General features: G+C 41.6%; 1 protein-coding gene across 1 annotated transcript; it reads left to right on the top strand.

Moving 5' to 3' along the window:
* The first annotated feature begins 29 nt into the window (after positions 1–29).
* Positions 30–20,424, top strand: SPCS2 (signal peptidase complex subunit 2). Its single transcript, XM_066368574.1, has 5 exons — positions 30–188; positions 8,460–8,543; positions 9,117–9,276; positions 13,785–13,920; positions 19,689–20,424. Exons 1-5 carry the CDS (start codon positions 75–77, stop codon positions 19,873–19,875), a joined length of 681 nt encoding a protein of 226 aa, XP_066224671.1. The 5' UTR covers positions 30–74; the 3' UTR covers positions 19,876–20,424.
* The last annotated feature ends 6,223 nt before the right edge of the window (positions 20,425–26,647 follow it).

Here is a 26,647-nt window from a genome sequence, read left to right on the forward strand (position 1 = left end):
CAGCGCGTCACGCCGTGCACTTCAGCCAATCGGCTTCGGACAAGTAGTGGGAGGGAGACGCTGAGGCAGACAAGATGGCCGCGGCGGCTGCACAAGGCGGGAGGAGTGGTGGTGGCGGAGGCGGTAGTGGGTCTGGCGGTGGCCCTAACTGCGGGACAGGCAGTGGGCGCAGTGGCTTGTTGGATAAGGTGAGAGGCCTATTCTTGGGAACAATTCAGGCCAGCGGAGTGTCGGGAGGCAGCGAGCCCACCTTCCCATCCCCGCCCCCCTTCAGAGGGTTCTCTAGGGAGTAGGGTCTGGCCCACCGTGGGGACTTTACGGGCGCTTGCTGCCCGCTCTCTCCATGCTGTCAGACTTGAGCTCTTTTCTCGGAAGTGTACCTGGGCCTTAATGCTGGTCACCACATCTTTCTAGGAAAATTTGATTATTTCCACATTTCAGCGCGGCCGTGGCTTTTCCTCGGAGGTGCCGGGGGCTACTGTTCAATGTGCTCATTTCACCGATGGGGAGAACTGAAGCCCGGAGGAATGAAAGCCGCTGCTGGGAGTCAGTAGTCCCCAAACTCCTCCCTATGAGTACCACCCTTGGGTCGCTACGGATTCCTTACTGCTTCGTAGCGTTTTGTTTTCTGAAGTTTCTAGGCATCTTATCACGATACCTCGAATACTGAACTTATTTGGGTTTTGACTTCCCCTTTTGGACTGACAGGAACCTTTTAAAACTTATCTTTTGCCATCTTCACAGTACCCCCCCCCCCCCCCCCCCCCCCCCCGCACACACACACTGCCCTCACTTCTCCCCTCCTGCTGCCTCCAAGTGCTCTGGGTGAATCAAATTCACGAGTTTGCAGTTTGTTCCTGCTTGCCTCTTTCTCCCTCTGCGCATCCACTTTTCAAACTGCCGTCCTAGCAGCAAGGGTTTAGAAGAAAAGGAAAATCTGTTCTTGGGTTGGCCCCTCTTGTCCTTTGCATAGCTTTTTGGAAGCGACGATTGCATGGAGATCTGCATTCTAGCACTGGTTCTGCTTTTGCTTCTAATTAGCTGTGTGACCTTGAAATATACTTGTTTTTCCTATGTTTCCTCATCTGTGAAAGGAGGCGGTTAGCTTTAATGTACCCTAAGGTCCCTTCCAATTCTCTCGTTGTAGGGCCCTGAGCCAGTTTGATGAGAAATGTTAAGCATAGGGTCTGTGATATAGTAAATAGGTTCTTTTTTTTTTTACTTTGAAAACAGCTTTTAGACTTCCCTGTGCTTAACGCACTGTAGATGCTTAAGAGGTAAATACATGATCATATTGAGGGGTCCTGATCTTTTTGCTTCTCTTTTTGGGTGCTATTGATTTTGAATTAGATGGTTCTCACACTCTTAACTCCTTAACCGACAGGAAGTTGAGATGGTAAATTGCTCCAAGATGTGAGAGTGTTTGGGATTGATTGTCATTTTCATACACAAATCCTGCCTTTCTACTGAGTGAGCATCTTATATATCCTGTGCTCATCCTATTCTGTTGACTGCTTCTCTCTTCCATCTATTTGGATTGTCCCCAGCAAACATTAAGCGTGGGCATTATGCTACGGTAGTGCTTGATGAAAAGTATACGGCATCATTGTGTTATTGAAAGAATTTGGATTTGGGGATCATAAGATTTGGGCTTTGAAGTAGCTCTGCTACTTTCAAACTGTATGAAGACTTAGTTAACTTTGCTAAGACTTTTCTTCTTCATCTGAAATGTTAGGGTTTTGGGGAGAGAATCAAATGAGATGGTATGCATTAATCTCTGTCACCTATAGTATCTAATAAAAATATGTGATGGCAGAGGAATAAATCAAGAATCCTATTGTCAGAAAGTATATACTCAATATTGTTGAATATACGACATGGGATACCCAAAATATTAAACATTGAAGTGTTTTGTGTATTCAGATTGTGAACATTATACAAAAGTTCAAATGAGAGAGAAAAGGATCCCTGAGATCTAATTGATAAGGGGGTAATGGCCCCAGGGGATGACCTTTTCTGAGAATAGTGCTGAGACCTTAAATTTGGGGGAGAGAGAGAAGGACCACATATACCAGTTAATGTCGTAGAGCAGAGATACACAGATGATGTCTGATGTTTCTCGGGTAGTGAGTTGACTGGATGGTTCTTCCGAGAAACCTGTAGTGACAAAATTGAAAAGGGCATGGATTACTTGAAGGTAGGAGTAAGCAAGCGTTAAAGATTTTTTTTTTTTTTTTTTGTATTTTTCTGAAGCTGGAAATGGAGAGGCAGTCAGACAGACTCCCACATACGCCTGACCGGGATCCACCTGGCACGCCCACCAGGAGGCGATGCTCTGCCCAACCGGGGCTTTGCTCTGTTGCAACCAGAGCCACTCTAGTGCCTGAGGCAGAGACCATGGAGCCATCCCCAGCGCCCGGGCCATCTTTGCTCCAGTGGAGCCTTGGCTGCGGGAGGGGAAGAGAGACAGAGAGGAGGGAGAGGGGGAGGGATGGAGAAGCAGATGGGCGCTTCTCCTGTGTGCCCTGGCCGGGAATCAAACCCGGGACTCCTGCACGCCAGGCCGACGCTCTACCACTGAGCCAACCGGCCAGGGCCACGTTAAAGATTTTTGAGGCTAAAGTGGTTTTAGGAAAATTATTCAGATAGTTTGGAGAAGTAAAAATGAAAAGCCTTCTAGTAAGGCCTTATGTCATAGTAGTGTATAGGGTTTAATGTAAAAAGAAAAGTTAGAGTTCTTGTGTAGCATGTCAAAAGCTACATGGCCTTGGATAAGTTACTTGGTATTACTGAACTTAAAATCTCCTTATGTAAATATCGTGGATGCCGATATATACACATACATATTACAGACTTGTAAATATTAAATTGTATAATATTGATAAATAATGTTATTTGTAAAGGGCTATAAAAAGAATGACAAGGTGATGAGAACCCCCAACTTGAGTAACAGAAATATTTATTTTATTTTATTTACTCATTTTTAGAGAGGACAGAGAGAGGGAGAGAGAGAGACAGAGAGAGGAGAGAGAGAGACAGAGAGAGAGAGAAGGGGGGAGGAGCTGGAAGCATCAACTCCCATATATGCCTTGACCAGGCAAGCCCAGGGTTTCGAACCGGCGACCTCAGCATTTCCAGGTTGATGCTTTATCCACTGCGCCACCACAGGTCAGGCCAGAAATAGATTAAAAAAGGGAAAAAAAGCCTCACAAAGGAGCACTTGGTAGAATTAACCAAAAAGTGAGACAGAAGTAAATCAAGAAAGGTTTAGGTATTTTCTTTTGGAAAACTTTATTTCTGCCTTACATTGAGTTGTTCCCCTTCTGAATTCTCTAGCATTTATGGCACCGGGTAATTAAACTGTCACTTAATGTCATAACTGCCTACTATCATACCAGTTTGTATTTGTCCAGTTTCCAATGAGAGGTTCTGGAATAAGTACATGCAGTACTTACTGAATTAAGCAGAGAAAAAACTTCAGCTTTGCCACCTCAGTTTTCAAAAACAACCTTAGAAGATGGTACCTCTAATTGTCTAAAAACTCAGGGTACAGGCCTTGGCTGGTTGGTTCAGCAGTAGAGCATCAGCCTGGTGTGTGAAAGTCCTGGTTCGATTCCCAGCCAGGGCACAGGAGAAGCGACCATCTGCTTCTCCACCCCTCTCCCCCAACTCCCCCACAGCCATGGCTCCAAAGGTTCAAGCAAGTTGGCCCCAGGTGCTGAGGATGGCTTCGAGGCCTCGTGCAGAGCAACAGAGCAACAGAGCAGTGGCCCCAGATGGGCAGAGCATCGCCCTGTAGGGGGCTTGCCAGGTGGATCCTGGGCGCATGTGGGAGTCTGTTTGCCTTCTTGCCTCTCACTTAATAATCAAACAAACAAACAAACAAACAAGAAAACAGGGTACTGAGGAAGAGAACATGGGGAAAAAATGTTATTCTCAATGGAGCAGGATCTGAATTAATAGAGAAGCTTCTGCTCTGTGGGAATGAGAGGCTGTTTTCTTACAATCTCTGATTTGTCTTGACTTTTTGGGAGGGTTTTTATTTTATTTCCTGCAGCTATAGTTTTACTTGCTATAAAAAATGCAATAAAGAGATTCAAATGTGCTTATAGTTTTCCTTAAGCAGGTGTAAATTTCTGTTTCTGTGAAACCTACTTTAAGAACAAAGCAATTCTAGCCTGGCCTGTGGTGGCACAATGAATAGAATATTGACCAGCTCAGGTTGCTGATTGTAAACCCTGGGCTTGCCCCTTTAAGGCACATAGGACAAGCAATCAATGAACAACTAAAGTGAAGCAACTATGAGTTGATATTTCTTGTTCCTCACCCCCCCCCCCTGTAAAATCAATAAATAAAATCTGAAAAAAAAAGAACAAAGCAATTGTTTCCTGATCTTAAAAATAGGTATGCAGATATAATCTATACTCCATCACAGAATAACCTAGATCATTGCAATAAGTTATTTTGCCCCAAATACATCAAAACATTTTGTTCTACATAGCAGGCTCAAAAGAAAAACTGCTTGCTTAGTTTGTTTTGGCTATTAAATCAATATGTTGCATTAAACCATTCTTCCCAGAAACTATCCCCAAATCCTTTTAACATGATCTGAGTCTCTTTCTCCTGACTGGATTTGTTTTGGCTATTAAAAAGTGGTATTAAATCATGCTTTCTAGAAACTATAGTCAGACCCTTTTAACCTCATAGCTGTATTTCTGTCACCTCACTAGACTGTCAGCTTAATCTTAAAGTCCAGCTTTTATAGCTTAGTAGTTGAGAACACAGGCTCTGGAGCCAGACTATCTGTGTTTTTGAATGTCTCTACCACTTACCAGGTATATGTTCTTTGGCAAGTTAGTAAATCTCAGTATGTGTTTCCTCATCTGCAAGGTGGTAATAATTGTAGTATTTATCTTAAAAGGTGGTGTCTGGCACATAGTAAGTACTTAACAAAATACATATAACTACTGCTAAATAGTGGTTATTCTGGGCTCTAGCTTCCTTATATAAATATTTTTTATAACATGATATGGAGACTGGACATCAGACCCCATTGGGTTCTAGTTAAAAATACAGATATCTGGACCTCATCCTAGACCTGAATCATTCTCTGAAGGTGGGACCTGTATAGCTGCATGTTTTCACACAGAGCTATTTATTTCCTCTATATTTTAACAGTTACTTCCAGTTACTTCCGGGTTGAGGATTACTGTCCTAGATGACTTGTGATATTTTAAGGTGGTTTTTTTTTTTTTTTTTAAACCTGCTTAATCAGTAGTGGTTTCTCTAAAATATTTATAAAGAAGAGACTTCAAAGCTCATCTGTGTCAGCCTCCTCATTCTATAGACATGGATACGTCTGGAAAGGGGAAGAGGAAGCAACTTGCCCAAGACCATGCCTCGAGCTAGTAACAGTCCAGAACCTGGTTTCCCCAGTTCTTAATCCTGTTGTCTTGCCTTACTTAGTACATTGCCTTTCATTCTGGAACAGGCCATGTTCTAGCTAATATAATAGTGGAAAGAGCATCTGTTTTGAGATTGACCTATGCTTAAGCCTTGGTTTTGTCACCTACCAACCTGTAAACAGGTCATGTATTCTCCTTTACTCTTAGTGATGGTATCTTAATTTGCCAGACTTCTGGGTGGTATAGGTCTGTATCCTGACCTAGCTCTGAGAAAGACGATGAAGTTTTTTTCACGGTACTGTAAGTCTGTGTGTGTTTAAAGAAACAGGGTGCTGGCCTTTTAACACTTGCAAACTAAACTTTAATAGTATCTCAAAACTCATTTTTTACTTTAAAATGGAAAACATTTTTGTGTCAAAGGACACTATCAAGAAAGTAAAAAGACAGTGTACAGAATGAGAAAAAAATGTTTGAAAATTATATATCTAATAAGGGTCTAGTATCTAGACTGTATAAAGAATCTTATAGCTCAATAATAAAAAGAGCCCAATTTTAAAAAGATTAAAGGATGTGAATAGACATTTCTGCATAGAAGATAAACAGATGGCCAATAAGCACATGAAAAGATGTTCAACATATTAGTCATTAGAGAAATGCAAATCAAAACCACAATGAGAAACCACTTCACACCTCCAAGTATGACTATAATTAAAAATAAAAACCAGTGTTGGTGAGGATGTGGAGAAATTGGAACCCTCTTACATTGCTAGTAAGAATGTAAAGTGATGCAGCCACTTTGGAAAACAGTGTGTTAGTTCCCCAGAAAGGTAAACATGCAGAGTTACCATATAACTGCGTATTACAGTTCTAGGTATAATAAACCCAGTAGAATTGAAAATTATGTCTGCACAAAAACGTGTATGTAGATGATCATAGCAGCATTACTCACAATAGCCAAAAGGGGACACACCCACACTCCATGTATCCATTGGCAGATGTATGGGTAAACAAAATATGATACTATATCAATATAATGCAATATTTGGTTATAAAAAGGAATAAAGTAGTGGTAATTATTACAACATGGATGAACCTTTAAGACATGCTCAGTGAGAGAAGTCAATCACAAAAGGCTGCATATTGTATAATTCCGGTTAGTATATAAAATGTCCAGAATAGGTCAATATATGCAGACAAAAAGTAGATTAGCGGTTACCAGGGCTGGAGAGCAGCTGAGAGGGGAGTGACTGCTTATGGATATAGGGTTTCTTTTTAGGGTGATGAATGTATTCTGGAATTAGATAGTGGTGATGGTTGCACAACCTTGTGAGTATAATTAAAAACTACGGAATTGTACATTTTAAAATGATGAGTTTTGTAGTATATGAAGTGTGTTTTAACTTAAATTCTTTTTAAAATCTTCACTGTGTTTATGGAGTAACCTTTGAAGCTTCAAAATATTAATATTGTTACCTGCTTATTCATCATTATGTGACTCGGGGATATCACCAAAGTTAATAGCCCCCATTGGCCCAGGTCCCTCTTTTGGCTCCTGCCTGCACTGTTTCTCTGCTGTGCCCTCATCAAATCTCAGTAGTACTTTTTCATATTATTTGACCTATCAGTAGAGTTTGACTTAATTATTTCTTTCTTGAAATAGTTTCTTTATGTGGCTTCAAGAACACTACTAGCCCCTGGTTTTCTTCCTCCTTCATTGGTCTCTTTGTCTTTGTTTTTTTGTTGTTGTTTGGTTTTTGTTTTGCTTGTTTTTTTGGTCTTCTTTCTGACCTGTAAATGTTGGCAAGCCTCTGGCCTTGTCCTCTGTCTATACTCATTCCAAAGAGATGCCCAGTGTCATGACTTAAATATCGCGTGTGTGTGTGTGTATAATAAGCTCAGCAACAAACGAGCAAACAATTCAATTAAGAAACGGGGAGAGGACCTAAACAGACACTTCTCTCAAGAGGACATAGAAATGTCAACAGGTACATGAAAAGATGCTCATCTTCACTAGCTATTCGAGAATGCAAATCAAAACTACAATGAGATACCACCTCACACCTCAAGTGGCTGGTTTGAAACCCTAGGCTTGGCTGGTCAAGGCACATATGAGAGTTGATACTTCCTGCTCCTCCCCCCTTCTCTTTCTCGCTCTCCCTCGCTCTCTCCCTTTCTCCCTCTCTCCCCCCCTCCTCCCCTAGATATCTAAGTGGAGATACATTTACATATAAACATTTAATATGTGATAAATATATAATAATTACTGTTATAAATGCTGTTGCATTTATAGCCTTGTATATTATTGCATGTCTGCAAATACGGAAAAATTCCCAGAAGTGGGAAGTTGAATCCAAGTACTAAATTGTCTTCTATAGGTGGTGTACCATTTGAATTTCTGCCAACAATGTGTGACTCTTGCCTCTGAGTAACACAGTATTTGGTAACCTTTCTCAACTTGTATAGATGAGGGAAATTGAAGCAGGGTTTGTCCAAAAGTCACATAACTCCCTGGTGATATAACTTGGTTTTTAATTCAAAATATTTTTTCCAACAGACTACACTGGACTTGCTATTTTCCTATAGTTAAGACATGCTGGCAAAATATAAAAATTGTTAGCTGACAGAAATATATTAAAGGAGACCTTCCTCATTTTGATATTGTTTGCAAGTCCATGGATTTATATTTTCTGAGTTTTGAGATCACAGAATGAAAGGATGACCAAATGGAGATTTTGTCTATATTCAAATGTGGGTAGAACAGGGATGGGATATGAGTTCACGCTATAGTCTCTGTAGCCCGTGTAAGTTTGTATTCTGATTTGGGGTGGTAGATTTTGCCTTCTCAGCACAGAGAGTGACAATATCAAGAGTACCACCTGATTTGTTGACTCTAGTCTCCTTCACCTTCATTTTAAGTGTTTTGTCTTTTAGCTGTCCAACATCTGAAGACAAAGGGTAAGCGATAATTATACTTAAGGATGTTCTTAAGAAAGTAGTTCTTTTTATTTTCAGTAAGATGCCATATTCTTGATGCACAGCTCTTCTGTTTTACAGTGGAAGATTGATGATAAGCCTTTAAAAATTGACAAATGGGATGGATCTGCTGTGAAAAATTCTTTGGATGATTCTGCCAAAAAGGTACTTTTTGAGATGGCAGTCTGTTAGCATGCGTATACCTGATGTTCATCTGCAGGATCTTTTTCTTCTGTTGCTTGGAATGACCTTAATTTTCTGTGTTAGGAAGCGAACCAGAAAGCCTGTTTCTAAAATCCTTACAATGTATGTAGGGAGCATGTGTTAAAAATGTTAGCTACCTGGAGCCCCTCAAATTCTCTAATGTTTTAACATCAGAAAGCTGTTAATCTTGTTTTTGAGGTTAATTAGCCAAGAGCCAAGAAGATTGAGAGTATATAAGATGAATATTCATCCATGATTGGTCATGTCTCCATTTGAAAAAGGAAAAGAAAATTTTAGTTTCATTCTAAGGAATAAGTTGAGGATTAAAAAGATGTATGAGAAGTTGATGAACTTTTTCTCTGGGATCTATTTGTAAACAACTTGAGTCTTTTTGCTAGGAGTGTTAAAATTCTGATTAGAGAGAACTAGGTAATTTATGATTCTAATGTAGCTTTTATCATGGAAATTAAGAATAAAAGCAGGTTCTAGGAAGGAAGCATTTCTGTTAGCTTGATTCCTTGTTCTTCTCACTAGGTACTTCTGGAAAAGTACAAGTATGTGGAGAATTTTGGACTAATTGACGGTCGCCTCACCATCTGTACCATCTCCTGTTTCTTTGCCATAGTGGCTTTGATTTGGGACTATATGCACCCCTTTCCTGAGTCCAAGCCTGTTTTGGCTTTGTGCGTCATATCATATCCTTTATTTACACTCAGGTTTGTTTCTAGTGACTTTTAAAATCTCTACTGATAACTTCCCTGCTACCTACAAAAAAACAAACTTTGATCTGGAGGTCTGCTCATGTTAGAATTTAACATTATCAGCTCCTAGGAATCTGTAAATTTATGTAGTAATTATCACTGATATTTTAGATTTAATATGGTTATTTTATCTTTAATTCTATTTAGCTGTGAATATAGAGGATATTGTCCTCCAGGTGTCAGCACCCGTTAGCAAAACACAGTAATAGTGACGGCCCGGCTCTTATTTCTAGTCCAAAACTTCTCCCATTAGGCCATGTTGCTTCAAGCCACTCAACCCAGGATATTCAGAAAGGCTCAGACTTGGAGGTACAGATCTGTGTCAGGTTCGCTTGAAGCTTGAGGGGCTGGACTGGGAGTTACTGAGCATGAGATATAGGTGTGGCTTGTGTAATAGTGGAAATAAACCTATTCTGGAGTTAGAAAAATCTGGGTCTGAAATCCAAATTGTTTTGTGATCTTGTGCTAATAAGAACTTAATTTTTTTGCCCTGGCCGGTTGGCTCAGTGGTAGAGCGTCGGCCTGGCGTGCAGGAGTCCCGGATTCGATTCCCAGCCAGGGCACACAGGAGAAGCGCCCATCTGCTTCTCTGATTCCCAGCCAGGGCACACAGGAGAAGCGCCCATCTGCTTCTCCACCCTTCCCCCTCTCCTTCCTCTCTGTCTCTCTCTTCCCCTCCCTCAGCTGAGGCTCCACTGGAGCAAAGTTGGCCTGGGCGCTGTGGATGGCTCCTTGGCCTCTGCCTCAGGCGCTAGAATGGCTCTGATTGCAGCAGAGCGACGCCCCAAGATGGGCAGAGCATCGCCCCCTGGTGGGCATGCCAGGTGGATCCCAGTCGGGCGCATTCGGGAGTCTGACTGACTGCCTCCCCATTTCCAACTTCAGAAAAATACAAAAAAAAGAACTTAACTTTTTTGAGACCAAATGCTGCTTATTTATAAATAAGGGTAATTACACTCAGGATTATCATAAAAATTAAATGAGATATTTTATAATGTGTTTGGTATGTAATTGGTTCTGAGATATTTTCCCTATCCTTTTTATAAATGTAGACTTGTGTTTGTTACCTACCTGGCTTGATTATTTCTCAAAAAACTGAATATAAAGAACTTTTATATTATACTATTACTATTATTACAAAAATAATACATGTTCATAGTACCAGTTTTCTTGTGGTTCCCACACTTTTTTCCAAAATCAATCTGTACATATTGTGCTTTTATTTTGAACTTAAAATGTAGATTTTTTCCTATCAGAGTATACAGATCTGTCTTATTTGTAATAACCATAGTGTTACTGAGTGTCTGCTATGTGTCATTACTGCTATTTGTTTAAAACAAATCATTTTGGTAGGCTGTTTACTTTTCTTAACAGTGTTGCCATAACCTGAAATATTTCTAGAATCTTGGCATTTACAAAGCCATTTAATAAAGCAGGTCCTGATCAAAAATACACTGCTCACAAAAATTAGGTGATTTTTTTTTTTTTTTTTTGTATTTTTCTGAAGCTGGAAACGGGGAGAGACAGACAGATTCCCGCATGCGCCCGACCGGGATCCACCCGGCACGCCCACCAGGGGGCGATGCTCTGCCCCTCCCGGTTGTGGCTCTGGTCTGCCGCTACCAGAGCCACTCTAGCGCCTGGGGCAGAGGCCAAGGAGCCATCCCCAGCGCCAGGGCCAACTTTGCTCCAGTGGAGCCTCAGCTGAGGGAGGGGAAGAGAGAGACAGAGAGGAAGGAGAGGGGGAAGGGTGGAGAAGCAGATGGGTGCTTCTCCTGTGTGCCCTGGCCAGGAATCGAACCCGGGACTTCTGCACGCCAGGCCGACGCTCTACCGCTGAGCCAATCGGCCAGGGCCAAATTAGGTGATATTTTATCACTTCATATTCATTTTGAAATATCTCCTAATTTTTGTGAGAAATAATAGTATCATCCAAATTGATTCCAAATCATAGTCCCCAGACTTGCACCAGCAAGTCATCCCATTATGAATTTTTTCATTATTATTATTTTTTTTTTGTATTTTTCTGAAGCTGGAAACGGGGACAGACAGTCAGACAGACTCCCGCATGCGCCCGACCGGGATCCACCCGGCTCTGCCCCTCCGGGGCGTCGCTCTGTGGCGACCAGAGCCACTCTAGCACCTGGGGCAGAGGCCAAGGAGCCATCCCCAGCGCCCGGGCCATCTTTGCTCCAATGGAGCCTCGGCTGCGGGAGGGGAAGAGAGAGACAGAGAGGAAGGAGAGGAGGAGGGGTGGAGAAGCAAATGGGCGCTTTTCCTGTGTGCCCTGGCCGGGAATCGAACCCGGGACTTCTGCACGCCAGGCCGACGCTCTACCACTGAGCCAACTGGCCAGGGCCTTTTTCATTATTTTTTTATTTTTTTAAGGACAGTAGGGGAGATAAGAGACAGATTCTTGCATGCACCCTATCTGGGGCCACTCTCAACCTCACTATTTTTAGCTCCTGTGGTGGAGACTAGAGGTAACCATCCTCAGTGCCTGGAGCTGATGAGCTTGAACCAATCAAGCCATAGTGGAAGAGGGAAGAGAGAAAAAGAGGGAAGGGTGGAGGAAGGGTGGATAAGGAGATATTTGCCTTTCCTGTGTGCCCTGATCAGGGATCGAACCAGGACTTCCACACACTGAGTCAATACTCTACTGCTGAGCCAACCAGCCAGGGCTGAATTTTTTCATTATTAATGCAGTTCAAAAGAATTTGCCATATATTCTAGAGATAGTTCTCAAAGTAGTTCCAAATCCAAAGAGGTTGGTTTTTTTTTTGTTTGTTTATTTTTAGTAAGAGAGAGGGACAGACAGGAAGGGAGAGAGATGAGAAGCATCAACTCGTTTTTGTGGCACTTTAGTTGTTCATTGATTGCTTTCTTATTTGTACCTTGATGTGGGGGGTCCAGATGAGCCAGTGAACCCTTGTTCAAGCCAGTGACCTTGCGCTCAGGCCAACGACCATGGGAATATGTCTACTATCCCCCGCTCAAGCTGGTGACCTTGGGGTTTCAAACCTGGGTCCTCAGTATCCCAGGCTGATACTCTATCCACTACACCACCATCTGGTCAGGCCTAAAGAGGTTTGAAGAACGAGTAACATTATTGGAAAATACAGCCTCCCAAGAGAACTAAGTAGCTTCATGGAATTTTATTTGTTTGGTTATATTTGTTTAAGATTTTGCTGATCATGTCAGTTTTAATATAATAATAATGACATAAATGCCTTCTGTGTGCTAGACACTTAAAAAATATGTATATACATATATATACACACTATTTTTTGCTCCATAAGACACACCTGACCATAAGACACACCTAGGATGTTAAGGAGGAAAATAAGAAAAAAAATATTCTGAACCAAATGGTGTGTTAAAATATTTAATAAAATACCGTATTTTTCACTCCATAAGATGCATGGGCATTTCCCCCTCCACTTTTTTTTGGGGGGGGTGCGTCTTATGGAGTGAAAAATACAGTATATGAAATCTCTAAGTCTCATGACAATTCTAAAAAATCCGGTATTTCATTTTGGAGGTGATTAAACTTGGGGAAGGAAGTAATTTATCAAGGTTACATTGGTTAAAAGCCAGAATTTAATTCGAGGACTGTCTCACTCTGGAACCCAGTACTTGACACAATACTTTCCTGCCTCTCACTGTCATAAAATTTAAATTATACAATGTATACAAAGCTATTATGCGAACTTCTGGCACATAGTAGGTTCTCAAAATGGTATATTTATGGTGAAAAACTGAATATAATAATAAACTATATGTGTATAGGAAGTAATTGTTCTTTTATTAAGTGAATCTGAAGTCACTTTTTTAAAATTTTATTTTATTTTATTCATTTTTTTTAGAGAGGAGAGAGAGGGGGAGAGAGAGACAGAGAGAGAGGAGAGAGAGACAGGGGGGAGGAGCTGGAAGCATCAACTCCCATATGTGCCTTGACCAGGCAAGCCCAGGGTTTCGAACCAGCGACCTCAGCATTTCCAGTTTGACGCTTTATCCACTGCGCCATCACAGGTCAGGCTGAAGTCACTTTTAATGACCCTTGAAATTGGTTGAGCTTGGTCAAGTCCAGTGTGATTACTAATTTTGTATGTTATAGAGAAATAAGCACAAGGCTTGACTAACTAGATAACAGGATCTTATACATGTTATCCTTGAACAGAAAAGATGAGAGCTGGTTTATGTTCTTTACTTGTTTTTCATTCCCTTTTTGAAGTATTCCCCTTTGAAGTATTCTAAACCAAGAAAGCCTTGCTTCTCTTGCTACATAAACATAAGGATGAAAATGAAATAGCTAAATTTTCACTGTTTTTGCAGGAAGACAAAGCTCTTCTTTGGTAGTTTTTGTAGCCCTTGCTTGTCAATTTGTGTTAGTTCTCTTTTGTGTATATGTTTGTGTGTTTCCTCCTTAACTTTATTTGAACATATTTTGTGATGATGGGGATCCTGACCATTTATACCTCGTATAAGGAGAAGAGCATCTTTCTCGTGGCCCACAGGAAAGATCCTACAGGGATGGATCCTGATGATATTTGGCAACTGTCCTCCAGTCTCAAAAGGTATGACTATCCTCACAGATTCTTAAATCCTGGTATTGGCTTTCCCTATCTATTGAGTTATTGTCAACAACATACTATTTTATGCCTACTCTATGCAGATCATGGTATTAGTCATGTAAAATGAATAAAGGGATTTGAACGATCTAGAAGGCTTTTCCAAGCATTGCAGGTCTGAGCTGGCATTATCACAGATAAACTCAGGGAGAAAGTACTTTGGTGGAAGAAGGAAGAATGATTCTCTCTTTTTTTAAAATTTTAAGTGAGAGGATGGGAGATAGACTCCTGCATGTGCTGTGACTGGAATCCACCTGGTGACCCCCAGCTGGGGCTGATGCTTGTAGCCGAGCTATTTTTAGTGGCAGAGGCTTGACAGAGCTATCCTCAACACTGCCAGCACACTCTATAATCAGTTGAAACATGGCTGCAGGAGGGGAAGAGAAAGGGGGATGAGAGAGAAAGGAGGAGGAGGGGAGGAGAAGCAGATGGTTGCTTCTCCTATGTACCCTGACAAGGAATTGAACCTAGGACTTTCACATGCTGGGTTGATGCTCTGCCACTGATCCATCCGGTCAGCCTGATACTCTTTTTCCTTGTGGCTAAAGTTAAGTGAGTCAATTAGAGTGCAGAATTATAAAGGCCAAAGGTATAGTCAGTTATCTTTAAAGAATCCTGTTAGCTTTTATTTCTTTTATATTCTAATTGTACTATGTGCAGTCAGGAATCTATGAAGTGATATACCAGGGAACTTAGAGAAGGGCATTTCCATCTGTGACCAGGAGTGGGTATGACTTTGTCCAGCTGACAACTGAGGTCTATCCAGAATAGGGTTCAAGTTCAGCTGTGTGACTTTTGATATGTCATTTAAAGTATTTGAGCTTTAGCAGGGTCAAAAATGATTTGCAGAGTAAAGATGAAATACTCGTTATAATAATAGCAAGTTTCTATTGAGCAAAGTGCATTATCTCATATAAACCTAGAGCAACTCATTTTATAAGTAAGAACACAGGTCTAGCCTGACCAAGTGGTGGCACAGTGGACCGAGCATTGGCTTGGGATGCTAAGGACCCAGGTTCGAAAACTTGAGGTCTCTGGCTTGAGAAAGGAGTCACTCGTTCTTCTGGAGTCCCCTAATCAAGGCACATATGAGAAAGCAATCAATGAACAACTGAGGTGCCATAACGAAGAATTGATGCTTCTCATCTCTCTTCCTTCCTGTCACTCTAAAAAAAAAAAGAACACAGGCCTAAAGGTTTCAATGAATTATTCCAGGGTTATACAGCTCAGAAGTGAATTCTGGCAGGTATACCAGCCCACATCTGAGCCCATAATTCATGCTTTTAGTCACAATCCTAAAGACAAATGATACAGTTTCTAGAATATAGTAGGCTCTCAAATTGTAGAGTGCAATTATTCATAAATATGAGGGTAAGTAAAGCATCAGTGCCAAAAAGCCTCTCATTACCAACTTGTGAAGATGCCTGTTCTTATACCTGAGTTCTTATCTCCTCCTGGCCAGGCTCCTGTTTGCCCTTTTGGCCTCAGCCATCCTAAATCTGTGCTAGGCCACTGAGCAGTGTTGCAGAATTTTAGACCTTAACAACATCTTGATTTCATTATTTTCATTCTCACATGTGTTTTTAAAACAGCTTTACTAAAATATAATTCACATACCATACAGTTTACCCATTTAAAGTGTACAGTTCAGTGGTTGCTAGTGTATTTACAGCTGTCATCACAGTCAACTTGAGAACATTTTCATCACTTCAGAATCAAAGCCTGTAGCCTTAGCTGTCATCTCCCTCTGCCCCCATTCCCCATAATCTTAAGTAACCGTTTATCTACTTTATGTCACTAGATTTTCCTGTTTCGGATATTTCGTATGAATGAATCATATAATACATGATATTTTTGTGACAGTCTTCTTTCACTTCAGTGTTTTCAAGGTTCATCCATGGTATAGCATGTATCAATATTTCATTTCTTTTTATGGTGAATAATGTTCCATTGCATGTATATACTACATTTTGCTCATCCATTTATTGAGGACATTTGAGTTTCCACCTTTTCGCTATTATGAATAACGATACTCTAAACATTTGTTTCTGTGTGGACATATATTTTCATTTTTTAGGTTATTTACCTAGGAGAGGAATTACTCTCCTACGGGTCAAATGGGTCAAGTGGTAACTTTTTAAATTGCTTGAGGAACTGCAAGATTATTTTTCAAAACAATTTCACCATTTTACAATCCCACTAGCATGTCTGAGAGTTCTGAATTTTCCATTTGACCTGCTGTTTGTTTTTTTTCACTAACTGCCATGTTGTCGGTGCCTGTGGAGAGGAAATACACCACCTCTGTTCGTTTTGATTGTAGTTAAATATAGATCCACTTCTCTTGCCTTGAAGAAAGTTCCTGGTTCATTGGCACTCTCTCTAACATAGCTCTTTCCAGAAGTCTTGGTGACTCTGTGTTCTAGTGGATGATTATTCCAGTACTTTGGCCCTCAGTTTTACTTCTTTTCTGATTATCTTGTTTACTACTAAGACCTTGCTATTTCTGGTAACTAATTACCTTGAGTAATTTCAGTTTTAAGTATCCCACTCTGACCACTGCTTCCTATTTTTCTAGTTTATCTCCTTGTAGTTCTCTTGTCCTAATAGTTCTTCAGCGCCATTGGCATCTGTAATCCGTTGAGCCTACCACCTTTTCACTTCCTCCCTGCCCAGTTTAGGTTCCATGTCATTTCTGTAGTCCAGTTACTCTTCCACTGACCTAGAGGGTCTTTCATACCTTCTTCTCTATCCTCAAACCTTCTCCCCTTCTTCTGCACCTTTACTCTCAGCTTCTTTTGTTCATGGGAAGATAGAAACAACCGGAAGTCTCACATCATTGCCTGTTGCATATTCCATCTTTCTAAGTTCCTACCTGAAGCCTCCGCTTTATTTGTCCACTAGATTCCTTTAGATTCTTTTTTTTTTTTTCTGAAGTTATAAGTGGTGAGGCAGTCAGACTCTCGCATGCGCCCGACTGGGATCCACCCGGCATGCCCACCAGGGAACGATGCTTTGCCCATCTGGGGCGTTGCTCTGTTGCAACCAGAGCCATTCTAGCACCTGAGGCGGAGGCCATGGAGCCATCCTCAGCGCCCAGGTCAACTTTGCTCCAATGGAGCCTTGTCTGTGGGAGGGGAAGTAAGAGATAGAAAGAAAGGAGAGGGGTAAGGGTGGAGAAGCAGATGGGCGCTTCTCCTGTGTGTCCTGGCTGGGAATCGAACCCTGGACTTCCACATGTCTGGCCGATGCTCTACCGCTGAGCCAACCAGCCAGGGCCTGTCCACTAGATTCTTATCCCATCTCATTTACTTGATGTTTCTCCTGCTGAATTATTGTTTCTGGCATACAAACAAGCTGTAATTTCTCCTAATTAAAAATTAAAATAAAATTTTCTTTCCCCTTTTTTTCCTCGCACTGCTCCCTTCTCCCATTGTTTCTTGACCCGCCCTTGTCTTCACTTCTCTTTCTTCATTGTACTCGACCTGTCAGCAGCATGTGACACAGTGGATCACTCTCCTTGTTAACGCTTTTTGTTTTTTTAACTAGGCTTTAGTATACTATAATGTTCTAATTTTCATCTTAATATAATGCCTATTCCATAATCTCTTTCATAATGCTTTATTCCCTTTCTCTAAATTTAAAATGTGACCATGGTTGTTCCTTGCACCTCTTTATATTCACTCACTAGGTTTAATCTTACTAGACTTTTAAGATTTTAAATACTGTTTAAATCTGAATTTTTGCCTTAGACCTCTACTGTGAACTCCAAATATATCCTAACTTTCTATTTGACACTGGATCCTGATGAGCATCTCAAGATTAACATATTCAAAGCATAACTCTGCTATCCCTCATTTAAACCTGCTTTTCCCATCCCAGTGTAGCAACTCTATCCTTCTAATTAGGCCAGAACTGCAGAATCATTTTGACTGCTCTTTCTCAGTCCTTCCAGCAAATCCTGTCACAAGCTCTACTTTCTAAGTATGTTGAGTCTGACCACTTACCATTGCCACTGCTACCATGATCTCTCAATTAGGTTATTGTAATAATGTCCTAATGGGCCTCTGCACTGCTGTCTCTGCCCAGTCTATTCCCAGTACAGCAGGCAGAGTGAGCCTTTGAAAACAAGGCAGATCAACTCATCCTCTGCTGAAAATCCTCACTGAGGGGAAAAAAACTAAAATCTTAAGCATTGCTTAGAAATCCAAACTTGTTAATTTTCTGCATCTCTCACACATATGCAAACACATCCCTCATCTCCTGTGACTTTTAGCCTTTTTCGCCGCATTATGTTCTTTTCTCATTGTTTTGTTTAAACATAGGCTTGGTGAAGCCCTTCCTACTTACCATATTTAAAAGAAACATTGTGTTTTTATTTTATTTTTGGTTTTCTTACACACACTACTAGTCCCAAAAGGTGAAATTTGTCTATTGTGTTAACTGCTGTATATTTATAGCATCTAAAACTACTTGATGTGCATAGACTGAATAAAATATTTATTGAATTAATGATTACTTCTAAAATGTATTAGATCACAGTTCATCAGATCATGTTCTGTCATCAAAGCCATGGAGCTGCCAGTGGAACTGGGTCCAAAAGTCAGATATTGCTCTGATATCAATTGGCAGCGATTGGTCAGACCTTGAGAAAAAATTTTGAGGTATTGAAAATAGTTCAAGAACCTTCGCTCTTAGCTGTCCAGGTTGGGAGTAACTGACTAGATGACAGTTTATTGAGTTACAATTTTTTTGAGGAGTGGTTAGTGATAGTTACTGTTTTAACCATGACAGTGATCCTGAAAAGTAGTTGGTAGTTTTCCTGATTTAAATATGTAGAAACTGGCTCAAGGAATTATTTCCTCTAAAGATAATACCAACCTGACAATCCTCTAAGTATGCCTAAATGGAGGCAGTAAAAGGTGTGGGTTGGGGAGGAATGTCAGCCTGCCAGAGGCTGTTGTTACAAACCTTCTTGAATGGGTAGAGATAGTAATGGCTTTCAAGATGAACTGAAGGCATGGATAAAGGATCTCTGAAATTCATTGAATAAAAGACATCTCTGACCTGGGATCAGGGTAGAGCCTGGAGCTCAATTGATGATGGGGTATTAGGACTGAGCAACCTGGAATTGGAGAACATCTGTGAAAACAAAGTTTCTTCATTTATAAAAATGTGATTACCCACCAAATGCAAACACATAAACATTATTTCAATAGGTGATTTTATTGACAGCATGGGAACCGAACACTAACACCTGGCACTCAGTATTTGACTATTGATTGATGGTGTCATGGCAGACAAAGGAGAGACGTCTGACCCAGTTTGGGAACATTTGGGAAGGCTTTCCCAGCCCTAATATTAACAAGTTGAACCCAGTCAAGATTGGAGAAAATTGTCTGCTAGGAAGAGCCTTCTAGCATAACAAGTGTAAAGTCCAGAGGAGAGAGAAGATGGTCCATATGGCTTATCAGTCTATGACAAGGTAAAGGAGGTACGCAGTAATTGAATCAGAGAAGACACAGCAACACCCCATGACTCAATTTTATATCTTGAAGGCAGTTAAGAGCCCTTGGATTTTAACTTAATTTAATTTAATTTTTGATAGAATAAATATTTGTATAGGCCTCTCAACCCTGTTCTTTGAAAATATTTGGTGCTCTGCTGTTACTGGTTGAATCTGTGTGTTTGGTTTTTGATTTATTATCTTTGCTTAGGTTTGATGACAAGTACACTCTGAAGCTGACCTTCATCAGTGGGAGAACAAAGCAGCAGCGGGAAGCTGAGTTCACCAAGTCCATTGCTAAGTTTTTTGACCACAGCGGGACACTGGTCATGGATGCATATGAGCCTGAAATATCCAGGCTCCATGACAGTCTTGCCACAGAAAGAAAAATGAAATAGCCAATTCTAAAAGCAGCCATCCTTCTGCAAGATTATGTGGAATTATGGGGTGACAGGCAAAGAAAAAAAAATGTTAAATGTACCTGTTTTGTCCTGAAATTTAGTCCATTCCCCATAAAGGGTTTTCTATCTGGGATATGAGAAATTGTAGCTCTGATATCTAGCTGTAGCCTCCTTGTTCTGCTAATTACACTGTTTTGATTTGCTTTTCTGGAAAAGAATTTGCTAAAAACTGAACAGACTTTCTCCTTCATATCTAGCAGTCTAGTGGAGCTTTGTGCCATGCAACGTTTGAAGTATCCGTTTTTAAAATTGCTAATCTGTTGCTGGCTTTATTGTGTTAATCTCTGTTTCAGCAGCTGTTTCTCTTAATTCAGGATACAATTTCTTGTGTACATTTTTACACATCATTTTTTTGTGGTGTGTATATATCTGACTTGGGAAAATTGGAAAAAACACAGCTTTTTAATTTGTATAAAACAGACCTTCTGCCTGTTACATTTTGTGTTCTCTTACCAATTAAAGAAGCCAATGACATTTTTAGTTTTATATTGTCTGTGCTTTTCCCTAGTATATTCCTGTTGATTTGCTGATTGGTTTGTATCCTTTATTAATTTTCTAAAATTTTTTTTAATAAAAGGAAAGAAGATGTGAAAACATGGAGTATTTGATGGATAGTTTTGATGGGACAGAGCAGCAAGAGTTAACAGTTCAACTCTACTGTAGGTTCCTTTCATTTCTAGGCTGTTTTATAGGCTCAGAGTTCCCTGAGGAATTAGAGAGGAACTGGTGGCTTTCCCTGATGATAGTACTTACTTTTGTCTTAGGTAGTGTTCCAAGTACTTACATATATTAACTCACTAATGCTCACAATAATCCTAAGAAGTAGGTACTATTATTATCATCTCAGTTTTATAGCTTGAGGGAACCGAGGCACAAAAGTTGAATACTTTGTCACACAACTAGTCATAGAACTGGAATTTAAGCCTGGGTAGTCTGGCTCCAAAATTGTGAGCAGCTTTTCCAGTATTTTCCTATTGTGGTCAGAGAAGAACTGGGTACTTGCCTAGATCCTGTGACCTATAGGAATATTGTCCTCCTATCCTTACGGAAGTACAATTCTAGCTGAACCTAATGTCTAAAACCACATTCACCTTATAAAACATCACATTTTTTTCTCTGACTTGGGAATATTGTCTTCTCTAGTGTCACACCATAGGGGTTATGAGACATCACTGGGTTGGAGTTGAAGCCTTGGGTTCTATATTTCTGTCAACCTTGGATAATTCTCTGAGCTTCTAGAGCACCCCCTTTGATGATAATTCTATTATGTCAGCAATTGCAAACTTTTGAAAGTGGATAATCATGTCAACATAAACTTACAAACCTGTAAGAATTTTTATGAGTTTATTTGAGCCAAACTGTCGACAATTGCTGGGAAGCAAAGTCTCAATGGGTTGAGAAAATGCTCCGGAAAATGGCGGTTTCACTACTCATTTTATATATACATCAGAATCTAAGGGGAAGACTTAAGGTGGTTACATGAAATTGATTGGTGATCGAGGGAGGCTGGAGAAAGCAAAGCAGGGAAATCTCTGGGATTAGGTAAAAAGTGAAAGTGTATATGCTGAAATTTCTTTCACCTGGGCAGGAACAAAATAGTTAACAGTTAATGGTTCACATAACAATAACAATGAGTCTGTTGGCCTCTGCTCTGGTGGGCTGTCTGGCCTGATGGAAAAAAAGGAAGACAACCCTTACATTCCAAAGGCATGTTATCAGGTACATTATTGTAGATGCAAAAGACAGCAGACAGGCTTGAGTAAAAGCCTCATTGACCTTTGTTTAGAGAAAGTTCTTTCCTAGGACGTGACTACCCACCATGAACTGTTTTTAGTTAGAAAGGTTTGCTTTAGACCATCCTGTGATTACCTTAGTTCTCTGAGTTCACAAGGCCATTGTGTAGGCTTTCCCTGAGCTTGTCAGATTCAGTTTGACCACATCTTGATTTATTAAAAAAAATTTTTTCCATCTACAATCAAAAGGAGTTACTATTAGACACAGGGATCCCAAGGCTTGTAGATGTAGACAAGTAATATCCCTTTCCAAGACTATTTCTTAGATTCTTTTACACTGGGTTACCTTTTTCTTTTTTTTTTTTTTTTCTGAAGCTGGAAACGGGGAGAGACAGCCAGACAGACTCCCGCATGCGCCCGACCGGGATCCACCCGGCTCTGCCCACCAGGGGGCGATGCTCTGCCCCTCTGGGGCGTCGCTCTGTCACAACCAGAGCCACTCTAGCGCCTGGGGCAGAGGCCAAGGAGCCATCCCCAGCTCCCGGGCCATCTTTGCTCCAATGGAGCCTCTCTGCGGGAGGGGAAGAGAGAGACAGAGAGGAAGGAGAGGGGGAGGGGTGGAGAAGCAGATGGACGCTTCTGTGTGCCCTGGCTGGGAATCGAACCCAGGACTTCTGCACGCCAGGCCGACGCTCTACCAGTGAGCCAACCAGCCAGGGCCACCTTTTTCTTTACATATACAAACATGTAATTTCACCTTTTTTTTTTTTAAACTACTATCACCTTTTATTGAAGGAAATGAGTGAATTACAGAGGTAATGCATTTGGAAATGCTAATACTAGGTGATATTGTGAAATTTTGAGATCTTAAGAGAAGCCTTGGCTATTCAGGAGCCTTGAAACGTCACTTTTTTAAACAAAAATTGAATTATGTTTTAAACTATTTTGTTTAACTTAATATTTTTAGGCACTTTCCCTGTCAGTATATATAAGTCAAACTTTATTTTTTTTTATTTTTTAAAGAAGGACAGAGAGAGGGACAGACAGGAACGGAGAGAGATGAGAAGCATCAATCATCAGTTTTTCGTTGCGAGACCTTAGTTGTTCATTGATTGCTTTCTCATATGTGCCTTGACCGTTGGGGATACAGCAGACCGAGTAACTCCTTGCTCGAGCCAGCAACCTTGGGTCCATGCTGGTGAGCTTTTGTTCAAACCAGATGAGCCTGCACTCAAGCTGGCAACCTCAGGGTCTCAAACCTGGGTCCTCTTCATCCCAGTCCGACGCTCTATCCACTGCGCCACCGCCTGGTCAGGCAGTCAAACATTTTTAGTAGCTGCATGATGTTCAATAATAGGAATGTTTTTAATTGAACTCTTTCCCTATTGATAGATATGCTTGTTTGTTTCTAGCTTTTCACTATCCCAGGGGAGGAATGGGTTTGAGGGAGAGGGGGAAAGAATAGTTTCTCAAGTGAGAGATGAGAGACCTGGGTTGTTGCTAGCTTTATTCTAATTCGCCAACCTTGGGCAAATGTCATTCCTTCTCTAGGACTAAATATCTGAATGTTGGTCAAACAAGTTTGTAAGTATGATATATGTTTTCTCGCTTATAGTTTGCATTGGGTGTGGGAGACAGGATGTAGGCCAGCAAGGTCCTTATTGCCTAAGGCAGCGGTTCTCAACCTGTGGGTTGCGACCCACAGGTTGCGACCCACAGGTTGAGAATCGGTGCCCTAGATAATTCCCAGGGACTAGATATGATATATTTTTACTGAGTCTCAAGCTCTTGCCAATGGCCTAGAATTCTGTAGTATCACAAGTCTACAGACTGTCAGAATAAACACACTGCCTGACCAGGTGGTGGTGCAATGGATAGAGTGTTGGACTGGGATGCGGAGGACCCAGGTTCGAGACCCCGAGGTCGCCAGCTTGAGCGCGGGCTCATCTTGTTTGAGCAAAAGCTCACCAGCTTGGACCCAAGGTCGCTGGCTCGAGCAAGGGGTTACTCGGTCTGCTGTATCCCCGACGGTCAAGGCACATATGAGAAAGCAATCAATGAACTAAGGTGTCGCAACAACAGCAACAAAAAAGAATAAAGACACTATTCTTTAGTGCCACAAACTAGAAACGAATTACAGCCATTATAATTTAACTGTCTGGGTCACTCATATAGATGCGCACAGTGGGGGGCTGATTTTTGGTGAGACCAGCTGGAATAAAGCTGCTGCTGCTGGAGCCTGGACCACTCAGATTGCCACCATTGTTGCCTGGATCCATCATCATACCAGACGTGGCATTATACTCATCATTGTAGCCTAGGCACAAAGTAAAACACGTTTCTGATGCAGAGGCTACTGCTGCATGCCAGATTGTGACTCATGTCAAAAGCCCCATTTGTCTAGGTGAGGACCCATAGCACAGGATGTGACTGCCATCCACTCTTGGCTGATTGATTGCATCAGGCCTTTGGCTTCCTCTGGGAGTTATCAGTCGTACCTCACCACTGTTGACTTTTTTTTTTTTTTTTTTGTATTTTTCTGAAGCTGGGAACTGTGGCAGACAGACTCCCGCATGCACCCGACCGGGATCCACCCAGCATGCCCACCAGGGGGCGAAGCTCTGCCCATCCAGGGCATCGCTCTGTTGCGACCAGAGCCACTCTAGCGCCTGAGGCAAAGGCCAAGGAGCCATCCCCAGCACACGGGCCAACTTTGCTCCAATGGAGCCTTGGCTGCGGGAGGGGAAGAGAGAGACAGAGAGGAAGGAGAGGGGAATGGGTGGAGAAGCAGATGTGCGCTTCTCCTGTGTGCCCTAACCAGGAATCGAACCCGGGACTCCTGCACGCCAGGCTGACGCTCTACCACTGAGCCAACCGGTCAGGGCCTGTTGACATTTTTTCAGGTTAGTGTTGCTTTTTCTAGTGTTTTCAGTCAACTTCACACAATTTTGGTCTTTAAACTTATGTCTCATGTCTTTGCTTTTCTTTTTCTTTTTTCTTTTTTTTTTTTTGTATTTTTCTGAAGCTGGAAACAGGGAGGCAGTCAGACAGACTCCTGCATGCACCCGACCAGGATCTACCCGGCATGCCCATCAGGGGGCGACCCTCTGCCTATCTGGGGCGTTGTTCTGTTGTGACCAGAGCCATTCTAGCGCCTGAGGCAGAGGCCACAAAGCCATCCTCAGCACCCGGGCCAACTTTGCTCCAGTGGAGCTTGGCTGCGGGAGGGGAAGAGAGAGAGAGGAAGGAGAGGGGGACGGGTGGAGAAGCAGATGGGCGCTTCTCCTGTGTGCCCTGGTCGGGAATCAAACCCAGGACTCCTGCACGCCAGGCCGACGCTGTACCACTGAGCCAACCGTCCAGGGCCTCTTTGCTTTTCTTGACTACATGCAGTCTGATAGTGGTGCAACTTTTATTGCAAAAGCCAGTTAATAGTAGGCTATATGATAGTCAAAGTGGTTGAACCTTCCACTCTTTCATCCATGGGCATCTAGTATTGTTTATTTTTATTTATTTTTTAGGTGAGAGGAGGGGTGATAGACTCCTTCATGTGCTCTGACTGGGATCTACCCAGGAACCCTCCGTCTGGAGCCAATGATTGAATCAACCGAGCTATCCTCAGTGCCTGGGGCTGACATTTGAACCAATTAAGCCAGTGGCTGTGGGAAGGGAAGAGAGAGAGAAGGGAGAAAGGAAAGGGAAGAGAAGCAAATAGTCATTTCTCATGTATGCCCTGACTGGAGATCGAATCTGGGCTGACCACACACTGGGCTGACACTATTTACTGAGCAAACTGGCCAGGGCTAGATTGTTAACTATTGGGACAACCTATTAAAAAAATGTACTTGAAAGATTTCTGACTCTACATCTCTAACCTCATCTTGGTCAATACATTTTAGTAAGGCAGTGTGGTCACTAAATGTGGCTGTCCCTAGAAAGCGGTCACTTCCTCTTGACTACTATGTTAGGGTTCTCCAGAGAAACAGAACAAATAGGATACATGTGTGTGTATATACAGAGATGTATTATGAGGAATGGGCTCACAATTATGGAGGCTGAGAAGTCCATGATCTGCTGTCTGTAAGCTGGAGAGCCAGGAGACCCAGTAGTGTAGTTTCAGTCTGAGTCTGAAGGCCTGATAACCAGGAGAACTGATGGTGTAAGTTCCCATCCAGAAGCAGGAGACTGATGTCCTACCTTGCAAACAGGGAGAAAGAGAGTGAATTCTCCCATACTCCAATTTTTGTTTATTCTGGCCTCCACCAAATTGGATGAAGCCTGCCAACATTACGGAGGGCAGTCTTCTTTACTGAGAGCAGCTATTCAAATAGTAATCTTATGCAGAAACACCTTTAGACACATCCAGAATAATGCTTAACCAAATCACTGGGGATCCTGTGTTCCAATCAAGTTGAGACATAGAATTAATTACAGTTGCTTACTGAGTAAGGTTTGGGGAATGTTTTACAGATGTATTTTGAAAATTCAGTTTTCTGCTTTCCTGACTATTGCTGAGTGTGATGTTATATATATATTATATATATATATATTTTAAATTTATTGGGGTACAGGCTTAGGTGTGAAACCTAATCAAATATCATCTGCGTACTGCATCATATGCCCATCACTCCAATTATGTTTTCTTTGCCCTAACAGCATCTCCAGGCCAACCTGGTTTTCATACCTGGTTGCCTCCAGGTGGCACCTTAGCCAAAAGGAGGCCTTAAGTATTCACATTTAATTCTTATTCAGCCACATGGATTTTCTTGTTGGTTTGACATGCTCCTAGATAGAACATTTGGATAAAGAGTCATCTCCTGAAGCCTTCCTTTCAGAGTAAAATGGCTTAGTACAACTCTCCCAAACTGATGTGAGCTCCTCAAACTTGGCTGATCAGTGGTTTTGCCACCTGCCACCAGATGACTCTGATGGCACTTTGATAGCCATTTCCTTTAACCTTCTGAGAAGTGTATCAG

This window comes from Saccopteryx leptura, chromosome 1 (genome assembly GCF_036850995.1).
Source record: "Saccopteryx leptura isolate mSacLep1 chromosome 1, mSacLep1_pri_phased_curated, whole genome shotgun sequence".
Lineage (NCBI taxonomy): Eukaryota > Metazoa > Chordata > Mammalia > Chiroptera > Emballonuridae > Saccopteryx > Saccopteryx leptura.